The following is a 21,292-nucleotide window of genomic DNA, read 5'->3' as shown; positions in this document are numbered from 1 at the left end:
AAAGCACTAGTAACATAGTCAATAAACAACTCCACCAATAAATTACATCTGAACCCCCGAGTAAGTTCTTACCATTGCAAATCCAACATCAGCTTTCTTTAGCGCTGGGCCATCATTTGTACCATCACCAGTGACAGCTACCACCTGGCGCTGTTCTGAGACAGTGCTGTCAATTATACCTTAAATAAAAGTAAATATTTGTCCCATAAAACTCATTTTCTTTCATCAGTAAGGCGATTTTACACAATATCCTTATTAGTTTTATAGACTCAACTAACAGTATCATTACATTAATATCCTGTATTATTACTAAAGAAAACAAAGATAACCAAAGAAAATGTATTATGATCTTATTGCAAAAGATGATACTCATTCTCCATCTAATAATTCAGTATCTATTACTATGTTAGCAAGTAGAACACATTCGTGAACTAAATATAAAATCTTTTCACCTTTAACAAGTGTATGTTTGTCAGTAGGAGATGATCTTGCAAGTACTCGCAGCTTTGGCCAAATCTTGTCTATCCGTTCTTGCTCAATCTGCAATTTTTTTTATCAACGTTAATATGTACCCAAACATAGTTTCATGATTTCAAATCTCCTATCTACTTTATATCCATCAACGGTTCTTAAAGTGTGATCAACAGGCTAAGAGAATGAGGCACTCCTGGGAGCTTTTTGGAAATGCAAATTCTTGGGCAGGGCCCCAGATCTATTTTATCAAGCACTGCAGGTGGGAACCAGCAAATGCGTATTTCAGCAAGCTCTTTAGGCGACTGTGATACATGCTGCTACACACAGGATGTTTAAAAATCCCTCCAATGCCCACAAAAACCACACTGCTTTAAGAGTATAAAAAATTCAGTTAGGTGTCCCTTAAAATTATTCTCCATACCTGCTTTTTAAATTTATCTACAGTTACTTCTTTACACATAACAATTATACTTCTGCCTAGACTCAGCAACTAATGTCACGTGACACATGCCGAACAAGTGCTCACTCCTTTAGGGCTAGTTTATCAAACGCCACTTTTATCTCCTAGAATGCCAGCCTTTTGCTTCCTGAGCAATAGAGGGTATTTGTTCACGCAGGGTGCATATATGAGATTACTGTGTAATCAATACATAATTAATGAATACAGGGTCTACGACACTAAAACATTATCTGCTAAACATAATATAGATACAAAATCTTTACCTCTCCTTTTTCATTTCGTATTCTTCTGTTAAAATCTTTACCTTCCAGGCACAGGAAATCTTCCCCAGGATGTAAAATACCACATTTTGTAGCGATAGCCCGAGCAGTATTAATATTATCCCCAGTGACCATCCGCACAGTAATTCCAGCCCTCTGACATTTCTTTATTGCATCTGGCACCTAATTTAAAAAGAAGGAAAAAAATATTATGGAAGAAAGTGAGGATTTCCAAAGGTGGGGAGGAAGTCTCACTTAACAGTCCCTCCAAAAATGGCAACTTGAATTTAGTATCAAAATCTCCTTATCTCTTCTTTGCTAGTCCACAGTCATGCTCAGGATTCAGGCTTCCTTTTTAGCTGCCATCCTCGTTTGTACCAATTATTTACCAAAAGCTTTTCAAGCCTTTTCTGGGTGGCTTCTGCTTTAATTGCCCAGACCACACACAACCAGAGTGTGCATTCCTTCGGGTTATGGGTGGCTCCTGTATCTCCCAAAGGGTTATCTTACCTACTCCTAGACAATCTGTGTGCTACTGAGTTAAATCTACATTCCTCCCTGACCATTGAGAGCCGATTCACAGTTCAGGTTGACACAGGAATGATCAAGATTTCTATTACAGAAAGGAGGACCATATTATCTGAATTTAGCTGTGACAACCTGTGGGTCATTTATACCTCCTTAAAATCTTCCTTCCCTTTATTCCCTTGAGGGCCAACACTTGAGTGTTGTGACTTGCACCTCAAATTGTGTCTGCTTCATTTTCTCAATGCTTACTAAGTTACTGCAATTTTTAAGAAACTGGCATTCTTGCCTTATTTTTCTCCTTTTAAACATTAGTACAATTAAAAAACATTACAGTAAGACTCTCAGTATAAAATGCTATCACTATTCAGGCTCACATCAGCTTTTTAGACTAATCTGAATTTTCTTCCATTATACACAAGTTGACAGTGAATAGTCTACATAGTATCTCAGTTCCTGTCCTGCTCTTCTCAATCAGAAGAGCCCATGCTGATTGCACTGCAGTAGAAAGTGCAAATTCAAATGGCTAATGGGTCATGGTAGAAAGCATATATTAGCAAAACACACTGAAAAAGGCAAACCTGTGATAAATGCCTATGAAAGATACTTATTTCTAATCTGTTACGATTGAATGACAATTCACTGTTAATAGAATTATTTACTTCAAGAGAGAATATCAGATTTGTGCATAACCTCAACGTTACACTCATATAAAGCCAAGGAAAATTTGAATGGAGTCTCAATGTGGCCTGCTGCCTATCTGCCTATAATTCCTATTTTTAATCTAAATCCAGTTTAAATCTAACTTTCTAAGCCTACTACCTTAGGGAAGAAAAAAAAAACGCACCTTTTACATATCCCTAATGTAGGACATTACATCACAATATAATTATTGTTTTATCTGAATCTTCAGCAAGTCAATAAATTGCTTACCTTATCTTTGAAACATTAATTCTCAGTATACTACCTTTCACTAAAGGTTCCTGACATACAATGGGAGCTTATTATTATTTTTTTTTTGGTATTTTTTGAGCTTAGTTTTTATTAAACTACTGAATTAAATATTTCTTCCACATCTCCACCTCCCACCTCTTAATAAAAGATTTGTTTGAAAGGCAGAGTTAGAGAGATGGGGAAAGACACAGAGGTATCTTCCATCTGCTGGTTCACTCCTCAAATGGCTGCAACAGCCTGGGCTGGACCAGGCAAAAACCAGAAGCTTCATCCAGTTCTCCCACTGGGTGCAGGACCCTGAAGAACGTGGGAACATGACCGGAAAAGGAGAAGCCAAGACTTGAACTAGGATCCCCAGTGGATGCCAGTGTTACAGGTGGAGGCCCAATCCATAGACTGCAACATCACGTCCAGGGACATTTTTTCAAGGGAGGCATGTTCTAGACACTATCATGGACACCATGTGTGAAAATATGTATTATCTAACTACTAGTAAGTTAAATCAATGCCTATCTGTGAATCTTAAGATTATCCTACTCCCAGCCAGCACTCAATCATTCTAATTACTGGATAACACCATCATATACATGCATGAATTCACCTGACATTCCTTAAATGCCAAAGCTGAGTTACATTCTTGCAACAGGAATGAGTAGGTTCATATATATACAGTTTATATATATATGTATAATAAGTATATATAAACTATTTGAATTTGAAAGTATTTGTTACATAAATGCAATACATCTCATGATATATTTGAGATAAGGTAATTTTTCTGGGTCTAGTACAATGGCTCATGGCTAAATCCTCACCTTGCAACCACTGGGATCCCACAGGGGTAACTGTTGCACTTCCCATCCTACTCCCTGCTTTTGGCCTGGGAAAGCTATGACGAATGGCCCAAAGCACTGAGATTCTGCACCCTCATGGGAGACCTGAAAGAAGCTCCTGATTTTGGATCAGCTCAGCTCTGGTCATTGCAGCCACTTAGGGACTGAACCAGTGGATAAAAGATCTGTTTCTCTTTTCGGTAAATCTGATCTGCCTTTCCAATAAAAATAAGTAAATCTAAATACAAAACAAAACAAAAAACCCAACCAGATATCTATATCTATTCATGTATATTGTCTTCAGAATTATTTGCATAAAGAAATAATGAGTTTAACAGGGGGAAACTCATCTGGGATTAAAACTATGTAGCAAATAATGTTTAATAAAGACAAACGAGCATTTAATAACTGCTTAACTAGTGCTCAAATGCTTTTAAATAAAAATTCACTGTCTGGGGTTGTTACTTTCAGCCAGCCGTGGCCTCAGCAGCTAGAGGGAAGCTGAACAAGTGGACAGAAGATTTCTAACTCTGTTTTGCAAATAAATAAACCACTTAAATAGGCCACTAACTATTGTAACTGAAGTCAGGACAAGTTACCTTGTTCAAGTACCTGTGCATACACAATAAAACTAAAATTGTTTCATGTACCTAATCAAGACTCCCTACTTCGCAGCTGCCACTTCAGATTCCCTCCTTTAAAACTACACAGGCTCAGAATAACTCTGAGAAAGCCCTTTATTATTTATCTAATTTTAGCATAAAATTACTCGTCTCACTTTGTGATATTGAAAAAATACCTATCATGTATTTTTTTTTTTTAAATATAAGTCTCACGCCCGGCGTGATAGCATAGTGGTTAAAGTCCTCTCCTTGCACGTGCCGGGACCCCATATGGGTGCCGGTTCTAACCTCGGTGCCCCCTCCCCCTTCCCATCCAGCTTCCTGCTTGTGGCCTGGGAAAGCAGTAGAGGACAGCCCGAGGCCTTGAGACCCTGCACCCATGTGGGAGACCTGGAAGAGCTTCTGGCTCCTGGCTTCGGATTGGCTGAGCTCCAGCAGTTGCGCTCACTTGGGGAGTGAACCATCGGATGAAGATATTCCTCTCTGCCTCTCCTCCTCTCTGTATACCTGCCTTTCCAATAAAAATAAATAAATCTTTAAAAATATATATAACTCTCCATTAACCCTCAATGTCAAAAGCATAATAAATGCTTTCAAAAACCAAAAGCATCAGACATCTACATTGAATATTAGGTAACACCGTCAAAGAATAACACTTTAAATGGTTTTCTTGTCAGCAAAGACTGGCTAACATCTAGCAGTATGCTTCCTATGCATCCGAAATTCTAAAACCCAAACCTGTACTTATCTTGATTTCCCAGCAAGCTTTTTCTGACTCTCCTAAGACACTGATGACAACCTTCCACTATCAGAGTATCCAAATTAGAGCTCAATTTACCTCCGTTGTAAGACTTGTGATGCTGAGACCCTGTCCAGGTCTCTCAGTTGCACACAGCATCACTCCAGCCTAGACCACTCTGAGGATATGAGACCCACTGCCCACCTGGCACACATTTGGACAGCTCAAGACACTTCAACCACATCAAAAGAGTCAAGCTGTCTTTGTGGTACAGCAAGTTAAGCTGCGACCTAATATACCAGCATTCACACTCCCTGCTAATCCACCGGGGCAATTAGCACAAGATGGCCCAGGTACTTGGGCCCTACCACTTATAGAACAGACTAGGTATAGCTCGTAGTTTCAGACTGACGCAGCCCTGGCTACTGCGGCCCTTTGAGGAAGTGAAACGGGATGGGAGTTGTCACTCACTCACTTTCCAATTGATTTAAAAAAATCTTTAGAACAAAACAAAACAGTGTAACTAAACTCAACATGTTTATTACTATTAGTCCAACTGCATTTATTTTAAAAGATTTACTTTTGTTACAAAGTCAGATATACGAGAGGAGGAGAGACAGAGAGGAAGATCTTCCATCCAATGATTCACTCCCCAAGTGATCACAACAGCCGGTGCTGCGCCGATCCGAAACCAGGAGCCAGGAGCTTCTTCCAGGTCTCCCACATGGGTGCAGGGTCCCAAGGCTTTGGGCCATCCTCAACTACTTTCCTAGGCCACAAGCAGGGAGCTGGATAAGAAGTGGAACTGCCCATATGGGATCCCGGTGCTTTCAAGGACTTTAGCGCTGGGCTCAACAGCATTTACTTTAAAATTGTCCCTTGCTTTCCATCTTCCTGTGCCACAAGTGGGGCTTTTTTGTTTGTTGTTGTTTTTTTTTTTTTTTTTTTTTTTGCGCTAGCAACTGATCACTGCAATAATTTTATTTTGCTGCTTCCTCTGCTCTGCTTTCTCTTTAAGCCATTTTTTCCTCATGGTACTCAAAGGAGCACTTTGAAAACAAATCATATAGCTTCTCAAACCTGATTTTTTGAATAAAATAAAAACCTTTGAGCTTGTAAGGCCAAAGATTATCTTATTTCCCTTTCTTCTATTTACCTAGTAGACACACTGGTTTCCAAACAGTTAAATAGCTTGCCTGGGCTTGGTGCGATGCCTCAGTGGCTAAAACCTCATCTTGCATCCACCAGGATTGCACATGGGCACCAGTTTATGTCCCGGGTGCTCCATCTCCCATCCAGCTCTCTGCTTGTGGCCTGGGAAAGTAGTGGAGGACAGCCCACGGCCTTGGGACCCTGCACCCACATGGGTGACCTGGAAGAAGCTCCTGGCTTTGGATTGGCTCAGCTTTGGCCATTGTGGCCATTTGGGAAGTGAGCCAGAGGATGGAAGATCTTTGTCTCTCCTTCTTTTTGTAGGTCTGCCTTTCCAATGAAAATAAAATCTTAAAAAAAAAATCACTCTGCGCACCTTCACGCCTATATATTTTTGGTGCTGGGCAAAAATACTGTTCTTGCAGCTGTTCGTTGTTAGCCGAGAGCAAAAGCTCTCCCACTTGGTTACCTTATTTCATCAGCCTGTGTAGCTCCACTATAGCTCCTTTCTTACTTTTGATCCTCCCGCTTAAATCTCCTCTCCTATTCCATCCAAAATTTAAGGGCCATGGAAGCACGGATCCAGTCATATCCCTAACAGATGATATTTAGCCTGGGGTACTATGATATAATTTATGTCTTCATCCTTTAAGGTTCAAAGAAGGTAATTAACCTCTAAATGTTACCTGACCCTTCTTGCTGTAGTTAACACAGCACAACGGTCCTTTAAATACACACATTTTAAACAGACCTGAACACTTAAGGTCTTGGTCTAAAGCTCCACTTTCATATATATATTTTTAAACTATCCAATGCCACCAGTAATGAGCATCTCATAGAGCAGAAACACTTAATGATATACTATATGTAAGACACGTAGCATAGTATCTGGCATATAGTGAGAACTCCACAGAAAAATGCTGCTACTTTAGGTTGAAAGCTCGTGTTCTCTGCTTAGAATACTAAGTTTTGTATACATCCAGCAATGTCCTAATATGTAGGTTATCATTATGTGCTCACTCACATCCACCCAAGGCACTGACTTCCTTAAGGTCAGGGAGCAGGTTTTTGAAGCTGCTAATATCCCTGAAAAACAGTGGCTGTTTAATAAACTTAAATAAATGAGTAAGAACATGGGGTGGGGGGCAAGACTTGAAAGGACAAAAAGTAAAATTTAATGTAGTAGCCATTAGCCAGAATGCTTAAATTTAAGTTAAACAGGTCATTTTTTCACATTGTTTGCCATATACCAAGATCACGGTGATCACGCACAGCTGGTGGTTACTAAACCAAACAAAAAAGGAAGCCTTTCTACCATTGCAAGAAGCTCTCATGGACAGCACTGCACTGAAGACTTAAAACCATTAAATCAATGTTCTGAGTAGGGTATGGTGCTTCAAAACAAAGAATCTCAAAAAGAAGCTAATTAAAACTCACAAAAAAGTAATATACGCAGCGTAAGAGCCAAAAACACCAGCAATTTAGCTAGAAAACTAGTTACAGTTAATGCTACATCCTCTATATCAAGATTCTGCACATGCAGAACACAGAATGGTTCACCACCTCAGGTCTCACAGGATCTTCAATCCCCACAACAGCAATGCATGTAAGGCCGGTGACAATATCATTTTCATTATCCCACTCTGGTTCTGGTTCTCCTGCTGGAAAATCTCTGAATGCAAGACATATGGTTCTCAAGCCTTCTGATGCCATCGGTTCAATCACAGTTTTTACAATATCATCACGGTCCCTTGGTCTGAACACTTTTGCCTCACCATTAGCACTCAAGATTTTGAAACACCTAAAAGGAAATGTTGAATCCAAACATCAATAATTAACAAAAATAATGGTTAATGCCATTTAAGTGAACTGGAAGGGCTAGAAATCATGGGATCTGATAATCTGGAAATTCAGAGAATTACTCACATTGCACTTTCGAACTAAAATCATATTCACTTTCCACTTTAAAAGACACTTCTGATATGTGTGGCTCTCATTCGACAATTCTCCACTATTCCAATTGCCCTAGGCATTCTCTAAACCTTCCCTTTTGGAAACACAGTGTGTCAAAATTTTCACAAATATCTAGTATCAAAGAAGATTAAACTATACATCTGACCATTTGATATAAAGATTTTAATTTATACACAAAAATCACATATTTTCTTCACTAAAAGTAAAACCAACCCCTTACCTGAGAGGTTGTTTCAGCACTTACTGTTTCAAACATGAAAGAAAAACAAACCTTATTGTTATGAAAAAGTTTTTTAGTTTTCCATCAAAGAGATAATGCCAAAATAGCTTCATTTACAGTGAAACTAAAAGATACTTCCTTTGTAAATAGTGTATCAAACGAAAGCATGCTGTACACTTTCCTGTGGAAAGTGTGTTTTTCTCAATGACTTTCTATATTTCTCTCTCTGAGTGATACTACCACCTGGTTTTATGGAGATGATCTCCAAATCTGTATCTTCCATTTTAATCATTTCTCCACCCTTCCTGAGAAATTCCACCCAAGTGCTGACTCTGTATTTTAACTTGCTGCATGACAGCCTGGTAGTGGCCTCCTCCTCCCTGCCCACTTATTGGCATCAACTTTAATGAAATTATTTAGATACACACCTAAAATATCTCCTGAACACTTAACTGCTTCCTTATCACCAATATACTACGAATTCCCAAGTTCTACATAAATCTCTGCACAGTCTCCTGAATGTGTCTGCAACTTAATATTTCCCTTGCTACTGTTTTCTTTTGGCACTGACTTCAAGATAAACTATTCTAACAGGAATAGCCTTTAAACGGATATTGGGCTCCAATCTGTCCTTTTTCCCCCAAATCATCTTATCACCTGATACAAGTATTATCTTCTTTCACAGCTTTGATGGTTGCTCTACCTGATGATAAAATTATTTCAGCTGTACTACCTGGTCAGTGTAAAGCTCAGCTGCACACTCCCCTACTGTATATTACTATGCATCAGGTTCCATGAGAGGCAGTTTATGTATACTATTTTATGTTGCTGTGATATAATTTGTGTTTACCACCTCCTTTTCATTAAAAGAAGTAGAATTTAAGTGGACAATCTCCCCCAGACTCACAGCTGGTTAACTGCAAGGGAAGGAAGAGTTAAAGTTTGATAAGATTGATTTTTTAAAAAAAAATCTCCCCTATACCTACTAACCAGCATTTGAGAAATGAAACATTTTGAATCTTTCACACTTAAACCCAATAGCCCAGTGCAGTAGGAAGAAAGCTTCTTTGCCCTGTGCCACAGAAGCCTGTCTCTACAGCAGAACTACTCAACTGGAAACACCCAACAGAACCAACATATCCCCATTTCCTTTTCTCTGTTGTAGCTTTAAAAAATCATCTCAAATATTATACCCGCATAGTGAAATCTCTCATCTTAACATTCTGCCCTATCATACTATGTCTTCATTCATATGCTTGTACCCTAAGTCTATAAGACTGCAATCTATCATGTATCAATTAAGATAAAACTGAATTACATTCTACATATAAGTAAATCAACAACATTAAAAACTCAAATGAGTTTCAACTTTCAAAGCTATCAAGTAAAAACTTTTAAACTGTTCTACTGGAATTAAAGAAAGCAAAATAATTTCAACACTTGTAACAACAGAAATATTATGGAAATTATGTATAAACATGGCATATTAAAACCAAAACTGCTGCTCTGTAAAGGGCAGTAAAAATAAAAAGATTATTCAAAATGATAGGAGATACTTAAATACGACAGTGAAACAGCATACACTGATTTTCATATAAAAGAGGAATTTTCAAGATCTAGCTTTAAGGCTTGTTCTGAAAGGTAATTTATATATCACTCATCACATTTTGAATTTACTAATTATAATACAGTGTTAAGACATCAATCTGAGTTTTTCTTCCCAGAAGGCTTTATTTTTCATGATCCTACATAACAATGGGATAAATATGTCTAGGGACAAACAAAAAGATATTTTTTACTAAATTTATCAGATTGAATATAATGGGTTTATTTTTCCATTGCAAAATACTAAGAAGAGAAACTCTAGGGTGAAAATGGCAGAATGCTATGGGCAAAAATATGGATACCACGAAATATGCTAAAAAGGTTTGAAGTCCTCTCAAATATCTGCTGTTCACAAAAAGAAAACAACATCAACAACATGGTCAACTATAGCCAGCAATTTATTCATCTAAGCAATTTACTCTTACTTTTTCAGCATTATCTCAGATGCACCCTTGCTGAATATTCGATAACTTCCATCTGAATTTTTCAGGACAGTACTCATGGACTTCCTAACAGAATTGAAGGTGTAGACTTTGTACAGTGCTTCTTCTGGGATTTCATTTCTAACATCCTGATAATCCCGTTTTAAATCCAAAAGAAGTCCCAACAAGGCACATTCAGTTTTATTACCAACATGACGTGGTAATCCACCCTCTTTTTCTGGTGGCTATAAGAGAAAAAGTTTAGAAGCTAGTATCATCTTGTTTTTGCCATGAAAGTCAACTTACCAAGTAAGACAGAATGTCACATTCTAGAACAAAATTATATAGAAAACATCTACTCATATCAGCATTTCAAAGGAGGACAAGGATAACTCAGGTAAAAAGGAATGTGGGATGAGAAAGGCATGGCTTCCAAACTCAGCCCTGTCAGTTATTAGTTATGTGAATATCTGTCAAGTTACCCAACTGCTGTGGTCCTTGGCTTCAGCATCTGTAAAACAGGAGCACTTGTGACCCAAGAATTTAATGATACAAAACGCACAATGTACACAGTGTTTCCTGATACGAAGAGGACTTAAAACTTTAATTAACATCCTTTTCTTGTTTTCACTGAACATTTAAATAATTAAAAATGAAATCTATTGTTCTTTTAGCTTAAAAGTATATAAATTACGATGGTCTTAATGCATTGGGAAGTTTTACTTCCTTGACAGTCACCGCACAAACACTACCTTTTATCATAATCACGAATCAGTTTAAGGACAGATGTGACCATTTGTAGTTAAAACTGAGTAAAGCAAAGCTCAGATTTTCAGATAGTAAAAAACAATGTTAGATCTAGAACCAAGATCCCATAACTTTTCAGCCCAATCACTCAATTCAAATGTTTATGCTAATTAATTATCCGCAATATTATTTTTGTTCATTTATTCATAAACTCCTAGAGCACATCCAAACATGCATTTCATGATTCTTGCTATAATTAAGATTTTTAGAATTCATAAAATTGAAAAAGCTGTATTTTAAGGTAACACAAGTCTAGAATTACCATACCATATTAATTTCAAAAGGACTGAAAGAAGCAGAAACTACTGAAAAAACAAACAGAACATACCAAAAACCTTTAAAATACAGTAAGCTGAAATCTGGCTTCATATTTTTTCCAGAAAATTAACAGCTGACCTTTTATACTTAAGAAAGGCTCGGTCTTTTATAAAATAAGTATATTTAAAATTCTAAATTATGAATATGTCCCAGTCATAAGGCTTGAAAGCTTTTAAATGTTATTCAAAATACAAAAGGAAAAAATTTTTAAAACAGAATATATGCTGATAAATACACATTCTTCATAGTATAAATCATACCCAAAGAAATGGATACACATTCTAAGAATAAATGACTTTTAAAATGGTAATTCATCTTATAATGGTAGCTTTTATGATTTATACATGGTCTAGTAAGTATAGATTTAAATGTTAACATATATATATATATGTATAAATTTTTAAAGAAACCTTACCAGTATTTTTGATGTATAAGCACAATTCACAGAAATTCCTGTTACAAGGTATGACAAAATATTTGGTGGAATAGCTTCTGGTTCAGGAACTTTTTTATAATGTTTCTCATTTATATAAGCTTGAACAACTGTCATCCTGTTCATTGTCAATGTTCCTGTTTTATCTGAACAAATAGCTGTAGCATTTCCCATGGTTTCACAAGCGTCCAGATGCCTTACTAAATTGTTATCTTTCATCATTTTCTATAGCAACAAAAAATAAAATCTAGTTAACCTATACATAAAATCAATCACCTCATTACATAAAAATGAGTGCAAATTGCTTTAAATTGAACTGAATTTCTAAGCTTAAATTAAGGAGCTTATGTTTAAGTTACCTGATAAATTAGAGTCATTTTTACCTATCCGTATGTTGGCAGACTTGGGATTTTCATCCATAAGATTTAAGCATGTTTGTCAAACACCCATGTCTCTTATTAACAGCAACAGAAAAGACCATTTCTTTAAAAACAATGACAAATCCCAAAAGCTTTTATAGTAGTCCAAAGGCCATTAAAGATAAAATGCAATTCTTAATACCCATGTAAAATACTACCCATTTTATAACTAATGTGCAAGATGCTGCACATGTTCCTTGAATAAACTCGTCATATACTTCAAAAAGTACTAGTAATGTGCAAAAGTAAAGATCAAAAGAACGAAGACCTGTAGTCAAGAAAATGTTTAATTTTGCAAAATGCTAAGACCCAAGAAACAACACCTCTGTGAAGAGAATAACATCAGCACAGGTAAATAAGCATTTAATAAAAGATTAAAGACAAAGTTAACTCTTATCTATTTTTCACTTAAGGAACTCAAATCAATCCTGCCTATTATCCCTCAGATTATCTGAAAAATTAATGTTACTAATGCTTATTCAAAATTTAAAAGTGGTAAGGATGGCATTGTAGCCTAGTGTGTTAAGCTGCCACAGGCTATATTTCCAATCTAGCTCCCTGTTGATGTGCCTGCAAAAGCAGATGATAACAAGCCCTTGGGTCTGCGTACCCACATGGGAGATCCAAATGCAGTTTCTGGTTCCTGGCTTCTATGTGGCCCAGCCCAGGCTGTTGCTGCCATCTGGGATCAGGAGGGAAGCCCAAATCACCAACCCCCACTGTCTCCCAACCCTGGCTTCTAAATAAATAAAAACGAAAAAGAAAAAAATAACAAGTAGCATGACTGGTAAAATGATCAATATATCTATAGTTATATTTACTCCAATTATTTCTAATTATCTGAAAACACGCAAAAGGGGCAAATAGATGATTATAATGTATTTTATCACTTGATACATTTACCACTTTATTTTTGAAAACACAATGTTCAAAGCTTGAGAAAAAAATAAGCTCCTATAGTAAGCAAAAATAAACAAAAAAAGCTTCTCAGGACAGGTTCAATTTAAAACACTTTGGAAAACTGAGGATAAGAGGGGTAGAACAGAATCTATTAATAATTACTTTATATTGATCACTGTCCACAATGTTGCTTAATAAGAAATACTTAACACCTGAAAATTTACTACAGCAGCATTCTTCCACATGTGTATTCTTTTTTTATGCAAAAACTGTTGTGAAAGAAACCTGTTCATGCTAAACCTTTCAAAACGCTTGAAGACATTTATCACACTACAAAATAAAAAATGAACAACCTTCAAACAGACTGTTACTTCAAGTAAACGGCAATAAGCAAAGTTATCAAAGTTCATTTTTTAGCATTCTATTTGGAAAACAAAGGCTGAGAAAGTTTAAGTGAATGTGACATTAGAAGGGGGTTAAAAAGAGCAAAGGAGTATACTACTTAAAGGAGGAAGCAAGTGAGTCCTGGAGTAAAAATACAGTTGGGATGTTTGAAAATTAGTAGGAAGGTGGTGAGGTCAGGCCTAAAAGGAACAAGCAAGAGGTGAGCCCTGAGAGCTACATAAACAAGGGCCGTTAGTCTGTTAGCCCAGGGGTGACTTGTGACTGGTGGGTTTTATGCAAAGAAATAACATGATCTGAATTATGTTTGGAAATATGAGTCATCACACAAGTATGATGGTCAGGTTGTAGGTCATTGTGGATAAGAAACAAGGAGGCCACGGGAGTCTGAAGGAATCTCTTGTACCACATGTCAATTTTAGAGATAGGATAACAGAAGCAACCTGACTTTACAACTGCCAGAGAAAAAGAGGCTAGAGCTCTGCCTCGGTGTGCTGGCAGGATGTCATGGCCGCCCTCTGGAGAACGCCCACCTTCATATACTGAGACATTTAAACCAATCAACGTCCTTCTACCAAAAACTGTGCATTTAGGGAAATTTCTCATTTTCAGAATCAAAAAAGGATGAGCACTTTTGTACACCAGTGGAATATATAACATATCTATTATTTGTATCTATTTACCTTGACTGAATAAGCCAGTGAGATAGTGACTGCAAGTGGAAGACCTTCTGGCACTGCAACCACTAAAACTGTTACTCCAATAATGAAGAATTTCACAAAATATTGTATGTAAATCGGCGTACACTCAGCAAGCCATGGTCTCTTCTGAACCCAGAAGGTATCAATCACAAAATATAACACAAGAATGATAACTGTGATGGCAGACATCAATAAACCTTTCAAAAAAAAAGATTAAACATTTCAGATACAGATGTCAGCTACACGTTAACTTTTACAGAGTTATAAGTAACTTTATTTTATTTGTCTGAAAAAGTGCCTCCTTTTTAAACCCAATTCATCACTGGATATTGTTAGACTTAATTTTTGCCTCAGAACACAACCCTGTCCCCAAGAAAATTGGGAAAAAGGCATTTAAAATACTTTCTTAGATTTAACTATATCTTATGTCATCTTCTGCCTGCGACAAAAGGGTAACAGGCAATGATGAAGAAATACCAAGATCTGATGCTTTATATACATGGTCAAAAGGAAACCGGCCTAATCTACTTTGTGGACTATATATATATATATTAATAAATAAAAGTGTATTACTGCGAATTTTCACTGATGAATAATAAATTTATTGGGGAAAGAAGCAAAACCCTCACTTTTTCCAAGATACTTCTAAGGAAGTATTAGGTGGATAAAAATTAAGTGACTTTAATAACGTACGCTGACTAAATATACAGTTCTTTCAAAAAGCTGATAAAAATGTAGGGTATGCTGTTTTTATCTACGAGCTCTGGTTTTATTCTAGAGAACGGATTTATTAACCTCACCACTTATAAGCAAGTTATCAGAAAATCTATTCTATGTAAAATAGGGTTAACAGTCTCTATACTGTCAACTCACAGGGTCTGGTGTATTGTGGATAAAACAGAAAATTTTCTTTTTTAGTCTTCTACTATCAAAGCAGTAACTGCTAACCTGTTGTCAAAGACAATTCTTAAGCAGAAAGTCAGTGGACTTAAAAACAAACCAATTTTTTGTATATTATCATACCTGCTTTGCCAATCTGGACAGCCAGCTTCGTAAGTTTGCCTTGTAAAACAGATTTTTCCTTCTTTGGCAAATTTGATTTCTTCTTATCTTTTTCATCACCATCTCCACCTTCCTCACTCTTCAAAGGCTGCATCTCCATGGCTGCACCATCCTGAGCTTTTGCTATATTAACAGCAAATGTAACTTGACTACGTTTCAAAGGCACTTATCACTAATTCGCAGGCAACTAAAAACAAATCGGTTTTTAGAAAAGACGTAGATATTCAGCTGTGTGTATGGAGGAACACACATGTTTAGAGAGGAAAAAGGACAACACTGACATTAGATCATGAAGCTTCTTAACAGATTTGAGAATGTGGTGCTAGATAATGAGGATGAGACATGAGGAGAAATATAAGATCTCTAAGAACTGAAGAATATTAAATCCTTTTTCTTCCTCTATATTGTTAGACAATATCTGAACACCATAAATGCCTTCCATACAACTTACAACCACATGTAGAATATATGCACAGAGCAGTATGCATATGTACTCTTTTCTAAATAAATGAAGAAGGAAAGCCAACTTCTACTTCAGTTTCTTATACATTTTTGCTATGTTCTAATCACTATTAAAATACTTTAAATGTTTAAGTTTGAAAGTTACCTGCATATGCTTACCAGAAATGTTATTAACATTGCATAGAAAACATGACTAAGCAAGAAGAGAGATCAACTCAGTTAATATTTATTGTTGATTTTCCTTGCCACTTGTTTCCTATGTTTGGATTAAAACTGTTTTGGGATATAATGAAAACAAGCACGCCACACTGCTCTCCTCCTGAATTTACCTTTGTTGCGATTCTCAATAGCTCCATCTTGTTTCTTATCTGTAGGAACAAAATGGGAATTGAAGTTTTCCAAAAGAAATGAAGACAACCATGTTAAATTATGTAGGTGTAGTTCACATTTCTGTAACAGAATTGCTACCCAACGGGGTGTGTGTTTGTGGCTAAAGATGAGAAAACATTTGGCCTGGGTGGTTTACTATAAGGGAATACGCCAATATAACTTAAGACATCTATACTTATCTTTTTTAATTAAACTTTTCTCTTATAAGCTATATTCAGCCCAAAAACGGTACATTAAGCTTCCAAAATAACAACAGAAAAGCAGACAGAATCAACCCCAAGAAATCAGATAGGGCCTGGATGGAGAAAAAAGAACCCAATGTAATAAAAGAGAAACAGGCACACAGGACAGCTTCAGTGAGAATGAGCAAAAGTGGAATGGATAAAAGAAGAGGTAAGAATACAAAATGCACAGCCTAAGAACACCAGCTTACGTCATTTCCGAAATGGGAACAAAGAGGAACATGGTCTGTGAAGCCATGAAGCAATGAAAGCAGATGGAACTACTCCTTGGAATAGGCAGTGTAACACTGGAAGTGACAGGAAGCAGAACCATGCAGACTATTCTCCTGCATAACTTCTTTATTAAGGAGAACTGCCTTCAAATTTGAAAACATGGAACAAATATAATCAAGGAAGAACAGAAACTTCAGACAGACAAGGAGACAGAGAATGAATGCACAGCAGCTTTGAATGAGCTCAAGCTTGGAGAGGTCAGCCAGGCACACTGCAAGCTACTGAAGGAACTGAGAGAGACTGCCCCCGACGGCCTCAGTAATTGCAAAGCAGTGAAGTTAATGGCAGAGGAGCTCGCAGACAACAATTAGAAATGTCTAAAAAAATGGGGTGTGGGAGGAGAGTAGACAATCAACATTCATTTCTCATAATTGTTTTTTTCCATGAAGTAAGGTCTTGGAGAAGAAGAGGTGCCTACTAGAACAGACACCACGGGGGCCAATAAGAATAAAGCCAAGAGGCCAACTTCCATTTTACAATGGGCTGATAATTTTCAACTCCCATTATTAGGATGGGGCACTCAGATTCTTGAGCCAGAGAAGAGGACTGATCTGACATTTATCAATACTGTGACCTGTGACAAGTTACACAACATTCATAAGCCTTGGTTTACTGAGCAGTGAAAAACAAATAAGTAGGTCTTTACCTTATCTGGCTCTGAAGACTAATGGGATAATTTAAGCCAAGAACTCAGTAAGCAGAATCACTACTATTAGCATTTAGACTGCATACACTCAGCCTTCACAGAGCTATGGAGGCATACCAAGTACAGCCTTGCAAAGTAGAGGGAGGAGAAACGTAGAATGTAGGCCTTTCTGTCTTCACCTGTAGTCACTCCTTTATGATTACATTTAGGCTTAAAATGAATTTCACAGCTAAAGATAAAACTCAAAGAACAAAACAAACCACTCAAATATTAAAACACTCCTGTAGTTAGGGTAAACCAAGATTTTATTTAGAAAGGCAGTTATTTTAGAAGATCTCAAAATAGCTATGTAGAAGAAAGAGAAATACGGGTTTACTATCCTAAGTAAAACTAACTCTAAGTGGCCAAACCACAGTGCACAGCCTAAAGGAGAATGATTCAGAGAAGCGGGAGAGCCCGAGTGGGAGAATAGTACAGCCGATTCCCAGAAGCAGGGTGAAGGGAGCTTTTTAAAACTGGCATCTCTCCCTCTTGATGTTTTCTGGGGTCAGAGTTTCCTGTAAGACGTTCATGGGTAAATTCTATGGTTATCAAGTTTTCAGGTGACCGAAGACTCAGAGGGACAGCAGACAACAATGACTGAAAATTTAACAGGCCTCACTATCCAATAATGTGCTGAATACAGAGAACACAACAAACACAAGGTGTCAAAATAAAGCTCCAGGCTTGTATCCAAAACAACTGCCCAGGTATTAGAGCTGGAAATATGATAGAAAACCTGAAAAACCTAAAAGCTCAATCAGATCAAAGTGTGATACGATTGACAGGGTTTGTAACTGAACTAACGGGTTGGGAATAGCAAAACAATGTTCAACTGATTTACTCATCAAATCGAAGTGTACATCAAGCAGGCGGCACTTCTGTCTGGCTAAAGTAAAGGACACTGATATAGTCAATAAAGGCCCTTAGTGGGTTATTAAAGCTAAAAATTTATTTTAGTTTTACTACTTAAAAATATTGAAAAAAAAATTCTGGTTAAACATTTGACAATTTTTTTTTTCTATAGGTCTCTCACAAGAGAAATCTTTTTTTGGTACCAGTTATTAAAATCTTGCTAAAACATAAAAATATTTAAAAATTTGCAAACATCAAATTTTAAAGTGAATTGTTATTCTTACTTTTCTTCTCCTTTTTTTTCTCATCTTTCTTCTCTTCTTCTTCACCTCCAGCTCCAAGTAAGGTAAAAATAATTCCAGTTTGAGAGTTGACACCTACAGCTGTAACTACCATTCTCCCAGAGCCTTCCATTACATGAGTACCTACAAGAGAAAACTTAAAATTGTAACAGGCTTCCCTTCTATCACCAAATTTCAATATTACTGTTTCTTTAACATTGTCAATGCTTAATAAAATGTTTAATAGGATATTACATAATCCTGCATTCTGTATATAAGGTTTTAACTAATCAGTCATCTCTGGATTCAACAATCACTCACTCTACCACTTATCTGCCAGGGGATCCTGAATATACTGTAACATCTAATTCAGCCTTGGTAAAATGGAAGCAGCAGTTCCTACACCTGACAGAGGGAAGGTGCTTCACACTTCTCATATCAGCCTATAAATGTGAAGTGTTCATACTTCCTGGAATTTGTGGGGCATCAATAATGCTCACTAGTATTAATTATAGTCTAACGTAGGAGGGACATTTCTCTGAAAGTGCCTTATTTTTAGAGATGCACTTGCAACCAAAAGAGTTCGTTAACAATGGCTGTTGCATTTCCCATACTCAACCAACCTCACACACTATGTAATCCAGGCTTTCATCTCTGTGTGCCTAGAATACCACAGCATCCCTCCTCCATGGTCTTTCCAGTTTGTCCTGAAATCTGCTTTAATATTCTGAAAACATGGCTTCATCATATACCTCTACGGCTCAAAAAGGTATGCATCTACACCACCTACTGGACTGAGCCCCAAATTCTCAGCTTGAGACTAACGTTCCAAACTTTTCAAACTTCCTTCCTTTGAAAGAAAACAACTACCTGATTTTCCATTTTGCTTGAAAGGCTGAGAAACACACAGAAAGGGGGACAAACATCTTCCATTCACTGGTTCACTTTCAAAATACTCTCAGGAGCCAGAGCTGGGCTGGGCCAGAGCAATGAGCCAGGAATGCAAGTGGGCGAGAGGGACACAACAAGGCTTGCATTCATGGGAAGTCAAGAGCTAGGACTTGAACACAGGGACTCAAATATGTGATGTGGACATTCCAAGCTAGGTTTTAACCACTGGCCACCACACCTCCTAGTTTTAGTTTTGTTTCCTTGCTTGTTTTTTTAAACGTCTATTTTTAACTTTTATTGGGAACTGGGGTGGAGCAAGAGAAAGATCTATTATTCTAACATAAAATTCCACTAAAGAAAGCTAGCAGGTAGATTCAGTAACACTGAATTTTTACTATGTCCTCACACAAGTCTTGCAAGCTGGCAGATGTTGTTCTTTTTTTTCCCCTACAATCTTGCCCAATGTTATTTAAGTTTTAAGTTGCAAAACAAAGATTTATCCCACTCTTTTAGATGACAAAAGTTGTAGTCTACTTTTAAACTGATGCTTGCCGGCAATTCTCTAACTCACACCTCCACATATCTGTACTATCCTCTGCTTTATAAAAAGCTTCCAACTTCTACTCCAATTGTTTTTGAGAATTTTAAGCAGTATTCAAAACAACCCATTTTTTGCTTTTTATTATCATAACCTAATGGAGAGTTGGGTATAACTCCAACTATCAACCGAATCAATGTTCAAAAGTTGTAAATATTTAATAAGGTATATGTGCTTATTCTAGGACTTACGAATTTGTATTTTACTATTAATTACTGAATAACTTGGCCAACATAAATCTTTTAGGTCTTTGATTTTTGGGCTTTAAAAAAATCTATATTCTGAACATTTCACCAATCATTAGTTTCTTTGTCAGTGAAAATGCAATGGAAACAAGAAATGAAATTTAAGTTAGAAAAACAATATTTACTAAGTACTATGCATAAAAGACAATTTGTTTCTTTTAACTATTTTGGCTTTCTGCAGACCTTAACATTTTATGTTTTTTCTTACCACAGGTTTGATTAGCTATTGGCAGCTAACGCACACAGGCAAAGTAAACAGTTTTTGTTCTGATCATATTCCTGTTGCTAACTGAACACTGCTTTTGAAAATCTAAATTTAAGAAGCCAAGAACAGCAGCGAGAGATGGCATCATGAGAGTAAATTTAAAAATAAATGCATGTCATGTTTTTTAGTACATTTTTGGAACAGGGAAATAAATGCAGAAAAACTTTCCCACCCATGCTGTGATAAGGGACTCTCTACAAAGTTATTTCAGTCTTCTCTTAAACATGGAAAATTTATACTTTTCTCAGTACATTTGGTGTGTTAGGAACCTGAGTACACACAAAGCTTACCAGTAATCTCTGTTAAAACAGAAAGGACCAAAGTTCATTCAAAGGAAATCAACCTGAAGAACTAAGCACTATGTAAATAAGCCAGATGTACATAAAAGTCTATGAAGTACAGATATCAAATGGCATTTAGCCAAATAACAAAGCCCACTTAGTCTGTGGTTGTAAGGTATGAATAGACACCATCTCTTTGTTTCGCAAAGACTATAGATTTTATTGGGTTAACTAGTTAGAAGCATGGCAACAAATAAGTAGAATGACTATGCATTATTTCAATATATGTTTATGTCCAAGATACTTTTATTTGGCATTAATTACAAGAACATCAACACAGAGAAACACTCAAATAGAATATAAACATTCTAAGTAGTGTATGCTGCTAGAGGTATAGAAAAAATAAGTCCTCTTGACAAAAATCTGCCTATAATTAGAATTCATACCCTCTTCATAATGTTTATAAGTAAAACTCATGTAATCAGTCTGATTTTTTGAGTACACACATACACAATTACTTTCTCATACAAGCTTTTGGAGG

At 36.7% G+C, this 21,292-nt stretch overlaps 1 protein-coding gene across 10 annotated transcripts in view; it reads right to left on the bottom strand.

Moving 5' to 3' along the window:
• The window catches only part of ATP2B1 (ATPase plasma membrane Ca2+ transporting 1), a 108,850-nt gene that overhangs the window by 20,646 nt on the left and 66,912 nt on the right, over nucleotides 1-21,292 (bottom strand). For 8 of the 10 annotated variants that reach the window (XM_040980943.1, XM_040980931.1, XM_040980933.1 and 5 more), the window contains 10 exons: nucleotides 18,475-18,615; nucleotides 16,075-16,113; nucleotides 15,245-15,406; nucleotides 14,204-14,418; nucleotides 11,782-12,024; nucleotides 10,245-10,486; nucleotides 7,584-7,821; nucleotides 1,198-1,377; nucleotides 453-540; nucleotides 73-179 (listed from right to left, as the gene is read on the bottom strand). In XM_040980943.1, coding sequence (XP_040836877.1) covers nucleotides 73-179; nucleotides 453-540; nucleotides 1,198-1,377; nucleotides 7,584-7,821; nucleotides 10,245-10,486; nucleotides 11,782-12,024; nucleotides 14,204-14,418; nucleotides 15,245-15,406; nucleotides 16,075-16,113; nucleotides 18,475-18,615 — 1,655 coding nt within the window. The remainder of the gene's footprint in view (nucleotides 1-72; nucleotides 180-452; nucleotides 541-1,197; nucleotides 1,378-7,583; nucleotides 7,822-10,244; nucleotides 10,487-11,781; nucleotides 12,025-14,203; nucleotides 14,419-15,244; nucleotides 15,407-16,074; nucleotides 16,114-18,474; nucleotides 18,616-21,292) is intronic. The other 2 variants (XM_040980973.1, XM_040980982.1) reach the window with 1 other exon arrangement.

Source organism: Ochotona curzoniae, unplaced genomic scaffold, assembly GCF_017591425.1.
Source record: "Ochotona curzoniae isolate NIBS_2020 unplaced genomic scaffold, NIBS_Ocur_1.0 contig_1014, whole genome shotgun sequence".
Lineage (NCBI taxonomy): Eukaryota > Metazoa > Chordata > Mammalia > Lagomorpha > Ochotonidae > Ochotona > Ochotona curzoniae.
Note: the sequence above shows the minus strand (reverse complement) of the source record. Positions and strands in the feature narration are given on the sequence as shown.